The 14,423-nt window shown below is 48.7% G+C and overlaps 1 protein-coding gene across 4 annotated transcripts in view; it reads right to left on the bottom strand.

The window, feature by feature from the left end:
* The window catches only part of MASP1 (MBL associated serine protease 1), a 112,776-nt gene that overhangs the window by 48,394 nt on the left and 49,959 nt on the right, over positions 1–14,423 (bottom strand). For 3 of the 4 annotated variants that reach the window (XM_082224169.1, XM_082224166.1, XM_082224167.1), the window contains exons 7-8: positions 11,642–11,760; positions 8,861–8,939 (exon numbers count right to left, since the gene is read on the bottom strand). In XM_082224169.1, coding sequence (XP_082080295.1) covers positions 8,861–8,939; positions 11,642–11,760 — 198 coding nt within the window. Of the gene's footprint in view, positions 1–6,739; positions 7,189–8,860; positions 8,940–11,641; positions 11,761–14,423 lie in introns of those variants that run through there. The other variant, XM_082224168.1, reaches the window with a different exon arrangement.

The following is a 14,423-nucleotide window of genomic DNA, read 5'->3' as shown; positions in this document are numbered from 1 at the left end:
CCCCTATTGACCCTCCCCTCTCTGTCCCCTATATACGGTGACAGCAACGATCTGTGGAACACTGGGTGCAACTTCATGTGGTTCGGTAACCGGAGTCTGAAAGCCACTGGGTTGACCTGTTGCGTGACTTCAAATGGGCCCAGTCTTTTGGGTCTTAACTTCTTACAACCTCCTTTAAATGGTAACCCTTGGGTGGACAGCCACACCTGGTCTCCCACCCTAATGCTTTCCCCTTCCCTTCTGGTTTTGTCTGCCTGCCTCTTATATTCCTCCTTCGCCCGGTTTAAATTAAGTTGGAGTTGGCGATGGATCGCTTCCATTTCTTCAACGAACTGTTCTGCTGCTGGAACGCTCCAGTTCTCCCCCTCCCCCCCTGGGAAGGCTCGGGGATGACACCCGTGATTGGCCAAAAAAGGGCTCATTCCCGTGGACACGTTCTCTGCATTGTTGTAAGCAAATTCTGCCAACGCCAGCTTCTCCACCCAATCATTCTCTCTGTCATTAACATAACACCTCAAATATTGCTGGAGGACACCATTAGCTCTTTCCGCCTGCCCGTTGGTTTCTGGATGACGGGCAGTAGAGAAATTAACCTCTACATGCAGTAAGCTCATGAGCTTCCTCCAGAACCTGGAAGTAAATTGTTTCCCTCGGTCCGAAACCACCCTCAAGGGGGCGCCATGCAACCTAAACACATTTTCCACAAACAATTTGGCGGTTTCTTCTGCTGTGACCGCATGTGAGCAGGCTATAAAGTGGGCCATCTTGGTTAACAGATCTACCACCACCATAATGGCTGTTTTCCCTTTGGACCTGGGCAGATCAGTCATAAAATCTATTGCCACTGCCTCCCACGGTCTTTCCGGCGTGGGTAGTGGTTCTAATAAACCTGCCGGTGCCCGCCTCTCCCCCTTGGCTCGTTGGCAACGGTCACACCCTCTCACATATTCACGCACATCTTCCCTGACCTTGGGCCACCAGAATTCCCTGGTAACCAGCCACATGGTTTTGTGTTGCCCAAAATGCCCTGCTGTGGGGTTATCGTGCAGTTGCTTGAGTACCTTTTCCCTCAATTCCCCTTCAGGTATGTATAACGCTCCCTTGTAGTACAACGCCCCATTTCTCTCCTCAAAACCCCCGGGTTTGTCTCCCTCCCTCCTAAGACTCCTGAGTTTGTCCTGGGCGTATACATCCTGCCCCGTTCCCTCTACCAGTTCCCTTTGCCCCACCAATGCCGCCCCACACACCCAGCGGTCCTCGGGAATGACATGGGTCTCTTCGGGTACACCCTCTCCCTCCAAATATTCAGGTTTGCGTGAGAGAGCGTCCGCCCTAACGTTCTCCTGGCCTGGTACGTAACAAATCTCAAAGTTAAATTTGGAGAACTCCTGGGCCCATCTCAACTGCCGTTGGTTGAGCACTCGCGCAGTTCTCCAATACTCTAGATTCTTATGGTCCGTGCACACTTGCACCTTCTGTTGTGCACCAATTAGTAGGTGCCTCCATCTCCGGAAGGCCTCATAAATTGCAAGAAGTTCCCGGTCGTACACCGTGTAGTTCCTCTCAGACTTGTTCAGCTTCCGCGAAAAGAAGGCACACGGTCGCCACTCAGACCCCTCCTTCCCCGGCTGCAGAAGAAGCACCGCCCCTATGGCTCTGTCCGACGCGTCTGTTTCGACCCTCAGCTTTTTTTGTAAATCCACATGTAGAAGTTGTTCGTCAGAGGCGAAGGCCCTTTTCAGTTCCTCAAACGCTCGCTCCGCCTCCCCCGTCCAAACAAACTTCTTTTTGCTGCTGAGACAGTCCGTGATGGGCGCCGTCAGGTGGGCGAAGTTGCGGATGAACTTACGATAAAAGTTTCCAAACCCTAGGAACCTCTGCACATCCTTCTTGGTCTTGGGTGTTTTCCATTCCAGCACCGCTTGAACCTTGCCGGGGTCCATGGCCAACCCTTTGTCTGACAAGCGGTACCCCAGGAATTCCACCTCCTTGGTATGAAACTGACACTTCTCCAGTTTCACCCACAGTCGGTTGGCTTGCAGCCTGCTCAACACTTCTCTGACGTCTCTCACATGTTGCTCCTCATTCTCCGAATACACCAACACGTCATCTAAGAAGGCCACGCAATTCTTGTAGAGCAAAGGCCCCAGTACGTGGTTCATGAAAGCTTGAAAACACGCGGAGCCTGTTTGTAATCCAAAAGGCATAACTAAGTATTCAAATGCCCCCAAAGGGGTGAACATGGTGGTCTTCCATTCATCCCCTTTCCTTATACGTATCAGGTTGTACGCCCCCCTTAGGTCCAGCTTTGTAAAAATCTTTCCCTTCCGCACCCTGGTCAAAATATCATCAATCCTGGGCATAGGAAAAGCCGCCGGCTCTGTCACTGCATTTAGGGCCCGAAAGTCACATACCAGCCTCGGCTTGTCCGTGTTTTTTTTGTCCACAAAAAACACTGGGCTACCCCCCGCTGCCTTGGACTCTCTGATGAAGCCCCTCTTCAGGTTCTTGTCAATGAACGCTCGCAACTCCTGCATTTCCCTGTCTGACATGGCATACAACTTGCCTACAGGAAGCTGTGCTCCAGGGAGTAAATTGATCTGGCAATCAAAGGGTCTATGCGGAGGTAGTTGGTCAGCTTCCTTCTCGCTGAACACGTCGCTGAGATCAGCATACTGTGGTGGCACCTTCCCCTTCTCCACTACTTCAGTCCCTGCCAGGGTGGCTTGGGCCCCTGCTGACCCCTTTTCCCCCCTGCAGTGTTCTAAGCAATGTGCGGAACCGAAGGAAACCACTCTTTGATGCCAGCCCACCAGCGGATCATGTAGGGCTAGCCAGCTCATTCCCAAAATAATGGGAGCACCTCCCAAGGTGGCCACATTAAACGCTATCAGTTCTGTGTGCCTTGCCACCCTCATTATCATTGGGATGGTCTGCAAGCTGACTCCTCCTCCCAACAGTTCCCTGCCATCGATCGTGGTCACCTGCAGGGGGTTGCTTAAAGGGATAGTCTGTATCTGGTGTTCAGCAGCAAACTCCTTGCTCATAAAATTGCAGGAGCTGCCTGAGTCCAACAGTGCCTTTATTTTTAGGGGGTGTCCATTTTGCAGCTCTAGCGACACTTCAATCACTAGAGCCGGTCGAGGAGCTTCTGGCACTGGCACTTGGGGAAGGGGCACTTTCACTGCTCTTTGGCCTGGCTGCAGTGCCCTGATGGCAACCAGGCGTTGGCTTTTACCTGCTCCGTTTCTCCCTGCTCTTCCCCCTCAACAGCCCCCACCATTCCTTGCCATTCCTTCCTCTGGGGGCAGACTCTGGCAAAGTGGCCTGGCTGTTGGCAGAGATAGCATTTCCGGGCTCCCTTTCCCTCCTTCTTCGCCCCCTCACTGGGCTTTGAAACTGCGCGCGCGCGGGCTGTTCCGATTTCCATCGGCTCTGCCGGCGGGAAAGCTGGCTCAGGAATGTCTGGAATGCGTAACTCCTTCCAACGTTCCCCTCTCCCTTCCCGCCTCTCCAAGGCTCTTGCCTCCTGGCGCGCTCCAATGGTCAGCGCAGATTTGGTCAGCTGATCCATAGACACCGCCCTGGGGCTCCTGGCCAGCTCGTCTTTCACAGCTGAAGAAAGACCTTCTTCAAATAGCATCTGAATGGGTGCTGCCGATAAATCCCACCCCAATCTGTGAATCAGCATGGTAAATTCAGTCCAGTACTCACGGACAGATCTGCTTCCCTGCTTGCAAGCCATTAACTGTCTGCGCACCACCCCTTCCTCAATGTCGCTGGAAAACATGATATCCATTGCACGAAAAAATTTCATAGTGTCCTTTAGGATATCGTTGTGCGTTGCCATCAGGGGTCGAACCCAGTCTCGCGCGCCCTTCTCAAGATGCCCAATTACAAAAGCAACTCGAGATTCCTCATCAGGGAACTCATCAAACTGGACATTCAGGGCATATTGCATTTCAGTCCTAAAGGCATGGTAATCCTTGGGGTCCCCCCCAAACTTCTGCACCAATCCTGGTACCTTTCTGGGGAACTGAGTGGTTCTCCCCTTCTTGTCTGCATCTTGAGCCCTCCTCTCCTCGAGCCTCGCCGTCTGCAGCGCCAGTTGGACCTCCAATGCTCGGCATCTTTCTTCCAAGCTTGGATCAGCTCCTCCCCCTGCTCCTCCGGCTCCGGCTGGGTCGCTCATGATGCTTTCTCCTGCACAGGCAGCGTACAGAGACTGTCGGACTGCTATTAGGGGATGATTAGCTGCTTGTGCTTAAAATGGTGCCCCTTCAGAGTTTGTGCGGCCCCACAAACCTCTGTGTGTGACAGAGCTCCTCAGACATGTCTGCTCTAGTCACTGTTAGAGTCCGACAGTGGCTGTTTGCGGAAACGCCTCCAACAAAGAAGTTCCTTAACGGAAACACGTCTCCTGGACTCACGACGTGACAGCTTCCGACGAAGCATGGGTCTCCCTGCAATTGCTTCTGACACCTCCCCACTATTTTCACTGGACGTGTCTCTCACCCCTTTCTCCCCCCTGCTTCCTGCCTGCGCTGCTGCATCTCTCTCAGTATCCCTGAGATCCTCCTCCAGAGACCCCGCGCTCCCCCTGCTGGTCCCTGCTTTGGCTGTTGAGTCTCTCCCAGTCTCTGGGAGCCCTATCACCTCCTTTCCCTCTGATGTCAGTTCCCTGACATTGTGCATCATAGACACATTTTTTTTTTGTAAAACCAGTTTCTTCTAATACAATGCATTCTTGTATGTTATTTTAACGAATGTATGCATTGCCGTGTCCCTCTTTACCCTGGTATATGCATTTATGTCTACATTATTTGGCTGGAGACCTGCACTGCAAAATTAGGAGAAGCGTGAATTTTGAAGGATGGCCGTGTCAACGGCTCTCGCGTTGCTTCAGAAAGTGTGAATTAGGTAGGCTCACCTTTAGATGTGAACTGAACTGAGTTTATCCCCCATCCATGATTCAAAGTGCACCCCTCCAAATTGCACCCCTTCAAGCAGGCCTGGAGTGTTGCACACAATTGGCTCAACAAGTTAAATACATCACTGAACATTCACATTGCTTTGGGTCCTATGACTCAATACATACACAAGGGAAAGTCAATGTGATGCCCTCCAGATTCTATTGAACTTCAACTTCCATCAGCCCCAGCCACTCCGACCAGCTGCCAAGGATGATGGGAGTTGTAGTTCAGCAACACCTAAAGGGTACCACACGGGCTGTGCCTGCTGAACAGCATAGAATCACAGAATTGCAGAGTTTGAAGGGACTGCAAAAGTCCTTTAGTCCAATCCCCTGCAATGCAGGAACCACAGCCAGTGTGTGAATCAGCCCAATGCCAGCAAATACCTTTGCTTGTGAACTGGCTCTTCCATTGCTATGGTTGCCAAGAAACCTAATATGCCTAACTTCTAGATGAGCAGAGTTACCTTGACTTAATCAAGGCATCTTGTCTAGGAATGGTAGCTATGCCACCTTGCAATGTATGCTGATGTGTTCGACCTTCCGGAATTGGAGTGTGATTCGTGGCGAGAGGGTGCGTTCCCTCTGAAATTTAATCTCCTTTTTTTATTTGGACGCTGGCCTCATGACAGTGGAGATCAATCTTGGCACTTTACTCCTTTTCCTTCATGCTTCTATGTGAGTTAGACCCATCTGCTTGGGTCTCTAAGCTGGGGGAGTAATAATTGCACCTGCTCTTTATCTGTCGTTTTGTGTACACTGTTTGCTATGGCTGTCCGGGTGGATTTTTGCTGAATTGGCAAAGAAAACCCAGATGTATGGCAAGTAGGGAAGGTTTTCTTGTTTTGAAAAAATGCTTTAAAAATCCCCGCAAAGCACCCAAACTTAACAACTTGCCCCCTCCCAAACCAGATATGCAGATAAAATTGTTGCCCGAGAAAAAGAAATCAGGGAGGTTCCACTTTCCCCAACGCTGCGTTTTCATGCTAGGAAAAGTTTCGCCTTCTGGATTTCTGCCTGTCAGGCACCGGAGCACCATGCGAAAGAAAAGCTGCCAGCCCTTCAGTCAGCATAATTTTGCATATTAGCAAAAAGTAAAATGAAACTAATTTTAAAAGCGGGCAGCGCACTTCATCAATACACAGAGCTTTGCAACGAAGAGCTTCTTAAGGGTGCCAGAGTTCCCTCGAAGATGGGTTGATTCTTAAACCGCTCTAGCAATTGCAGCTCTAGGAGGGGAATAAGAGGCCTCCTACCAATTCTCAGCACCCTTAACAAATTACACTTCCCAGGATTCTCTGGGGCAAATCGTGACTGTTTAATGTGGCATCACAGTGCTTTAAGTGCATAGGGCAGATGGGGCCATAGTCTAACTTCTGCATAAGCTTTGTGCAACCAAATCAAGACGACCGCTCAACAAACAGGACCTCTGGAGGACCCACCTTGGCTTCCATGAGTTGATCTGAAGGTGCACATGGTCAGCGCATGGAAGTCAGAGGCGGGGCCTGCCGCTACGATCCTAATCACCCCATGCGTTTACCGATGCTTGCTGGATTTGAAGCATCTAAAGGGGTCTGCCGCTCACCCCAGACTTGCTTTTCAGCCGGTTGAATTCAGGAACGATAGACGTAACACCATGTTAAAAGAGAGAGACTTGGACCTTCCATCTCAGTGCTGGGGTAAAAGTCAGGAAATGAGTTAACATTGAGCAAAGGGGGTGGGGGGGGGACAGCCCATCACCAAGAAAAGAAGAGTTAGCTCAGCCAGTCCTTGAAAAATATTTTTTTTTCATTCATGTGGATGCAGGCATGGAGTGTCCCAAAGCAGAGAACCAAACAGAAGCAAACAGCGCATGCATGCCCCACACCTGTGGAAGCCATCACTGGAGTTACTCCCCCCAATTATGGAGCGCATTTTTGTTTCACGCCGTGCATTGATGCCTATGTTCTGCTTTCTCTATCGCCAATCCCAGAGTCAAGAGCGTGTCCGAGCAGAAAGAGGATCCGAGGCATAATGAATGCAGAAAGTGGGGAGCTGGTGCCTCCCCTGAAATTGTGAAAGGTGACTGGGGTGGTGGCAGAAGCGGCCCCCAGGTAAGGTCTTTGGACCACCCGCTCTCTGAACGGTGCCGTGCGCAAGACACCTTGGTCAGTCTGCCACGGGCTCCACCTCCTCTTTGATCTCCGTCCTGTTGTCTGTTGTTTCAGCTCCAGCAACTGTTCCGAAGGCAGAAGAGGAAGGGAGGGAGGAAAGTCCAGAGAAGGGGCCAGGAAGGGCAGGAAGCGGGGAAAGAGAAAGCAGGAATTAGTAGTCAGGCGGCGAGAGGGAGAGCATGCAGGAGGCAGCCAGTAACACCAGGAGCCATTCACAAAAGGATGCAAAGCCTCAATTCCCCAAGCAAGGAGGGCAGGCACTAAGTTATTGATCACACTCAGTGTTGCCAAACGGTACCTGGGGGGAGGGGGTGGGTCTTGTGTGTTTGTTAGTCTGGAATCCTTAATCATTGGGCTGGGTGTTCATCAGTATGCGGATGATACCCAGCTCTACTTCTCTTTCAAATCAGAACCAGTGAAGGCGGTGAAGATCCTGTGTGAGTGCCTGGAGGCGGTTGGAGGATGGATGGCAGCTAACAGTTTGAGGTTGAATCCTGACAAGACAGAAGTACTGTTTTTGGGGGACAGGGGGCGGGCTGGTGTGGAGGACTCCCTGGTCCTGAATAGGGTAACTGTGCCCCTGAAGGACCAGGTGTGCAGCCTGGGAGTCATTTTGGACTCACAGCTGTCCATGGAGGCGCAGGTCAATTCTGTGTCCAGGGTGGCTGTCTCCCAGCTCCATCTGGTACACAGGCTGAGACCCTATCTGCCTGCGGACTGTCTCGCCAGAGTGGTGCATGCTCACGTTATCTCACGCTTGAACTACTGCAATGTGCTCTACATGGGGCTACCTTTGAAGGTGACCCAGAAACTACAACTAATCCAGAACGCAGCAGCTAGACTGGTGACTGGGAGCGGCCGCCGAGACCACATAACACCAGTCTTGAAAGACCTACACTGGCTCCCAGTATGTTTCTGAAAACAATTCAAAGTGTTGGTGCTGACCTTTAAAGCCCTAAACGGCCTTGGTCCAGTATACCTGAAGGAGCGTCTCCACCCCCCATTATTCAGCCAGGACACTGAGGTCTAGCGCTGAGGGCCTTCTGGCGGTTCCCTCACTGCAAGAAGCCAAGTTACAGGGAACCAGGCGGAGGGCCTTCTCGGTAGTGGCACCCGCCCTGTGGAATGCATTCCCACCAGATGTCAAAGAGAAAAACAACTATCTGACGTTTAGAAGACATCTGAAGGCAGCCCTGTTTAGGGAAGCTTTTAATGTTTGATGTATTACAGTACTTTAATATTTTTTTGGAAGCCACCCAGAGTGGCTGGGGAAGCCCAGCCAGATGGGCGGGGTATAAATAAATTATTATTATTATTATTATTATTATTATTATTATTATTATTATTATTATTATTATTATCATCATCATCATCATCATCATCATTATCAGGAGTGAGCACCTCACTGAGGATCAACTGGAGGGAAGAGGCTCCTGCATGCCCAGTCCATACTGCCTCTTGCCCAATTCAATCTGTTACGGGTGCCACATACGTAAAACCCGCTCTACATTTGTAAGAAATTGATCGCTTAGCGTGGCAGCCCCTAAACTCTGGAACTCCCCGCCTATTGACACCCGGCAGGCGCCTTCCCTGAGTTCTTTTGGGCGCTGGCTAAAACCATATTTTGTTTAGAACACCCCATCCAGACACGAAGAATGTTGATGGATATTTTGATCTCATCCGAGGCGTGTCCCTATATGCCAGCGCTTAGGAAAGGATGGAAAGAGGGGCTTACTTTTGCAGATAGGGACCTTGTTGCTCCACAAGCCATCCTTCATGCACTCGATCTGGAACGTCTCGCTCTCCACGCCATCCTGCAAAGAAGCAACGGGGGAGCGTTGTGGAAGAGGGAGGGGTAAAATGTAAAATGCAACTGCTATGAAGGCTTCCTGATCACACCTCTGGAGCATAGCTGTCAACCGTCCTTTATTTGGCGGGAAAGTCCCTTATCCCAGCGCTGTGTCCTGCTGCTGTCCCTTACTGTTGATGTCCCGTAAATTTCCCGGGTTTCAAAGGAAGCAGCTCCTCTCCCTCCCTCCCTCCCTGCCGGCCAGGGAGGAGGGAGGCTCCAACTGTGTTGCTTGGCTGCGTTGCTCACCCAATAAGGAGTCTAAGAATGACTGGGGGGGTGGAGCTTGCATGCCTTGTGCCGATCAAATCGGCTGCATTGCCTGGGGACTCACCTTTGCTCAGCGCTTCCCAGCGGAGAGGTGACAGTGGTTTTCCTTGCTGCATCCCCTTTGCCGGGTTGCTGCACTGTGGGAACCACCGCTTGAGGCTTCGTTTGGCTGCTGGTTGACTAAAATCCCTTATTTTGGCTGCTGATCCCTTATTTTCGAGGCTGCTGGTCCTTTATTTTCAAATCTGTAAGCTGACAGCTATGCTCTGGAGGGAGCACCCTCAAGAAACTAAGCCTGAAGGATCTGGCGATGTTTAGCCTGGAAAAAAGGGGACTGAAAGGAGATAGGATAGGCATCTTCAAATCTCTAAAGGGCTGTCCCATGGAAGAAGGAACAAACTTGTTTTCTCCTGCTCCAGAAGATAGGACTTGAACCCATGGCTTCAGGTCACAAGATAGGAGATTCCAACTAAATATCAGGAAGAACTTTCCGACAATAAGAGCTGTTTGACAGTGGAACAGACTCTCTCAGGAGGTTGCAGACTCCCCTTCCTTGGAGGTTTTTAAGCAGAGGTTGGATGGCCAACTGTCATGGATGCTTGAGCTGAGATTGCACAGGGTTGGACTAGATGTCCCTTGGGGGTCCCACATTCTATGATTCTGTGAAATCTAAACACTCTGTTAAAAAATCAGGATGAATTTAGGACGAATGCTCCTTGTCAGTTATTTCCCAGCTGCGGTTCGAAATAGATAGTAATAAAAACGAACTAGTCAAAAGCAATAATTAAAATATATGAGAAAAAAAATAGAAGCTGTAATTAAAAAGCAGCTTCCAGTTGTTGTATAACTGCCCTGTAAACAAATGCTCAATAAAGACTGAATCTGACCTCCATGCAGGCATTGTGCAAACTAATCAGGGTGGGTGGTCAATAAAGAGGTCCTCTAGAGGACCCCTCTAGGTTTTTGTGTTTAAAAAACTCTGTCTTTCCTCCAGTTCATAGTCCAAAGAGGCTAATGACCAAAAATGCAAAACAAGATGTTTTAAGCAAGAAGGTATAGCATTGAAGTAGGGACGTGGGTGACGCTGTGCGTTACACCACAGAGCCTAGGATTGCCAATCAGAAGGTCAGCGGTTTGAATCCCCGCGACGGGGTGAGCGCCCGTTGTTTGGTCCCAGCTCCTGCCAACCTAGCAGTTCAAAAGCACAACAAAGTGCAAGTAGATAAATAGATACCGCTCCGGCGGGAAGGTAAATGGTGTTTCCATGCGCTGCTCTGGTTCGCCAGAAGCGGCTTAGTCCTGCTGGCCACATGACCCGGAAGCTGTACACCGGCTCCCTCAGCCAATCAAGCGAGATGAGTGCCACAACCCCAGAGTCGTCCGCAACTGGACCTAATGGTCAGGGGTCCCTTTACCTTTTTATAGCATTCAAAGTAGAACAATGGAAGTTTCCGTATGCTGAGTGAGACTATTGGTCCAGCTAACTGATACTGTCTGCACTGGCTGGCAGCACTTCTCTAGGGTTTCAGCGTGGGTCTTTCCAGCCCTACTGATGATACCAGGAATCGAACCTGAGACATTCTCCATGAAAAGCAGATGCTCTATCACTGGGCAACACCCCTTTCCAATTGGTTAATTTTGGGACCAACGAGGCAAATGTGACGGAGCCTTCAGCTGGGCTCCCAGTAGCATACCCTCCAACTTTCCACTGGACTAAACTGGGACGCATGTCTTTGGGTGCTGCTCTCTTGCACGAGTCAGCAGCTGTGTTTTTTGGTGCCGCAAGACAGCATGGCAACTCCAGTCCTGAAAGACCTTCATTGGCTTCCGGTACGTTTCCGAGCACAATTCAAAGTGTTGGTGCTGACCTTGAAAGTCCTAAAGAGCCTCGGTCCTATATACCTAAAGGAGCGTCTCCACCCCCATCGTCCAGCCCAGACGCTGAGGTCCAGTGCTGAGGGTCTTCTGGCAGTTCCCTCATTGCAAGAAGTAAAAAGACAGGGCCTTCTCGGTGGTGGCGCCCACCTTGTGGAACGCCTTGCCATCAGATGTCAAGGAAATAAACAACTATCTGACTTTTAGAAGACATCTGAAGGTAGCCCTGTTTAGGGAAGTTTTTAATGCTTGAAGTTTTATCGTGTTTTTAATATTCTATTGGGAGGTGCCCAGAGTGGCTGGGGAAACTCAGCCAGATGGGCGGGGAATGAATGAATGAATGAATGAATGAATGAATGATGGTACCGCTACAAGCTCATCCTCCTCCCTGACCTCAGCAGTGCTGGAAGGGGGAAACAGGACATTCCGGGATCCAATCAGAAGCCGGAATGCCTTCTGTAATTCTAGAATGTGCAAGGGAACATGCTCTAAGTCCTGCCACAGCCCCCCCCCCCAACGTACCTTTAGGATGTTGTATCCGGTGTTGCAGCTGACGACCACCTGGTCCTTGAAGGTGTACGTGGCCTGGGAGGGCTCGATCTTGCCGTGGGGAGGAGGCTCCACAAGTGGGCAGGGGTCTCCTGTGGGGCGCAGGCAGGCAGAGAGAAAGAAAAGGGAGGAGCCCCCAGGTGAGGATCGTGACATTTTGGAAATGAAATAAACTACGCAACTTAAGACCATTTAGCTGCCCACTCGAACCACTTCAATTGGAAGAACTGTCCCTACTGCAGGTATCAAGTATTGCCTGTTTTGCACTGGTAAGAACTCAAGTCGTTTAGTGAAGCAGTGCCTACACCTTGGAACTCCCTGCTGATTGATACCAAGCAGGCGCTTTCATTGTACTCTTTTTGGTGCCTCGTCAAAAATATATTTATTTTTTGTTTAGACAAGCCTACCCAGATGTTTAGAAAGGTCCTGTGAGTCTTAATCTGCTTTTAGCCTGTTGGTATTTTAACTTTGGAAAATTACAGTGGTACCTCGGGTTACATATGCTTCAGGTTACAGACTCCGTTAACCTAGAAATAGTGCTTCAGGTTAAGAACTTTGCTTCAGGATGAGAACAGAAATTATGTTCCGGCAGCGCAGCAGCAGCAGGAGGCCCCATTAGCTAAAGTGGTGCTTCAGGTTAAGAACAGTTCCAGGTTAAGTACGGACCTCTGGAACGAATTAAGTACTTAACCCGAGGTACCACTGTATTGTTGTTAATTTTTCTTTGTGAAAATTTTATTGTTTTATCTTTTTTTTTGTAAATCACCTTGAGGTTGTTTTTTTAATGGTTAAGTGGTGTATAATTCTTATGTAATAAATAAATAAAATAAATAAATATTTGGCTGGGAGGGGAGAGAAAACAGGCTTTTTTGGCACTAACATTTTCTCACCGGGGATTTATGCCAATGGCTGCTACATTTCGATGGACCAAAGGCCCTTTGGGAATAATCTCCAGAGCAGCCTTCTCCAACCACTCCAACCACTGTAATAGTGCCACTGTATTCTGCTCTGGTCAGACCTCACCTGGAGTACTGTGTCCAGTTCTGGACACCACAGTTCAAGAAGGACACTGACAAACTGGAATGTGTCCAGAGGAGGGCAACCAAAATGGTCAAAGGCCTGGAAACGATGCCTTATGAGGAACGGCTAAGGGAGCTGGGCATGTTTAGCCTGGAGAAGAGGAGGTTAAGGGGTGATATGATAGCCATGTTCAAATATATAAAAGGATGTCACATAGAGGAGGGACAAAGGTTGTTTTCTGCTGCTCCAGAGAAGCGGACACGGAGCAATGGATCCAAACTACAAGAAAGAAGATTCCACCTAAACATTAGGAAGAACTTCCTGACAGTAAGAGCTGTTTGACAGTGGAATTTGCTGCCAAGGAGTGTGGTGGAGTCTCCTACTTTGGAGGTCTTTAAGCAGAGGCTTGACAACCATATGTCAGGAGTGCTCTGATGGTGTTTCCTGCTTGGCAGGGGGTTGGACTCGATGGCCCTTGTGGTCTCTTCCAACTCTATGATTCTATGATTCTAACCTTGTGCCCTCCAGATGCTGCTGTACTGCAAATCTGATCATTTCTGAACTCATGGCCTGATAGGAGTTGAAGTCCAGAAACATCTGTATGATGTTTTATATATTTAAATGCCCCAGGTTACAATTCCACTTACTTTTATATGCAGTTTTATTGGTTTCAGGTTGTATTTCTGTTTTAATGGGTATTGTTTTCATATTGTACACTGCTTAAGATTTATTTATTTTAGCTGTTGTTTCCCTATTTCTTTCAAACACACACTCTTTTTGTGTTTTTCTTGTATCAAAAGTCTTGGTTTGGTTAAAAAAAGGGCAGGGGAGATATTAAGTTTTGTATTTTTCTCTATAAACCTTAATAAAATTTATTTTTTAAAAAGAAAAAAAGAGGTATTAAGCCATTTAGAAATAAATAATGAAATAAATCTGGAGGGCATCATTCTCCCACAGGAGGCTACCAACTCTGATGGACTGAAAAGACAATTAGACTGTCCAGAGATGAAAAGAAGATAAAGTCCTGACCAGAAAAGAATGGAAGATTAAGTTGATGGATTATGCCGAAATGGATAAATGACTGGAAGAATCAGAAGCCAGGAAGATCAAATTTTGAATAAGGAGTGGGGATTTTTTTTTAATAATTTATGGTATCTTAAAAACAATTGTAAGCAGTTAAAATCATTAGTAGTATTGGAATAACGTAGTTCAGTGGTGGATTTTGGATAAAATGGAGATATAAAAGATTTGGATTGTTATAAAAGATGCAGGAGGAAATGACTAACGATAGGACCCACAAAGGGGAGGAAGTAAGTCCAGGAGATTCTGTGGTATCTGGTTTTTACGATGTATGTTGGATATGTGACTGTAAGACATAAATTTGAAAAACCAAATAAATAAATTTATTTTAAAAAGAGAGTCTGCTCTAGAAAGATGCAGCTGCAATGTTAAGCACTGTAGAGGGAGCAACTGCGATTCCTGCACTGGAAGGGGTTTGGACAATGAACCCTGCAATTCTGTGATTCCGTGAAATGCGCAAATGTTTCTGGAGAGGAAAAGAACGACTCCTGTCCTCTTGGACCGAAAACGGAGAGTTCTGTGCCCTTTTCACTGGTGCATCCAAACCACTCTCTGTGACTCAGCTCAAGGAGGAAATGGAATAATTGCTTCTTGATTTCTCGGCATGGAAAAGCTGAGAGGTGCAGCAGTGACCATCTGCCAAAGGATCAATGGG

Source organism: Podarcis vaucheri, assembly GCF_965113315.1.
Source record: "Podarcis vaucheri genome assembly, chromosome: 5".
Taxonomy (NCBI): Eukaryota; Metazoa; Chordata; class Lepidosauria; order Squamata; family Lacertidae; genus Podarcis; species Podarcis vaucheri.
Note: the sequence above shows the minus strand (reverse complement) of the source record. Positions and strands in the feature narration are given on the sequence as shown.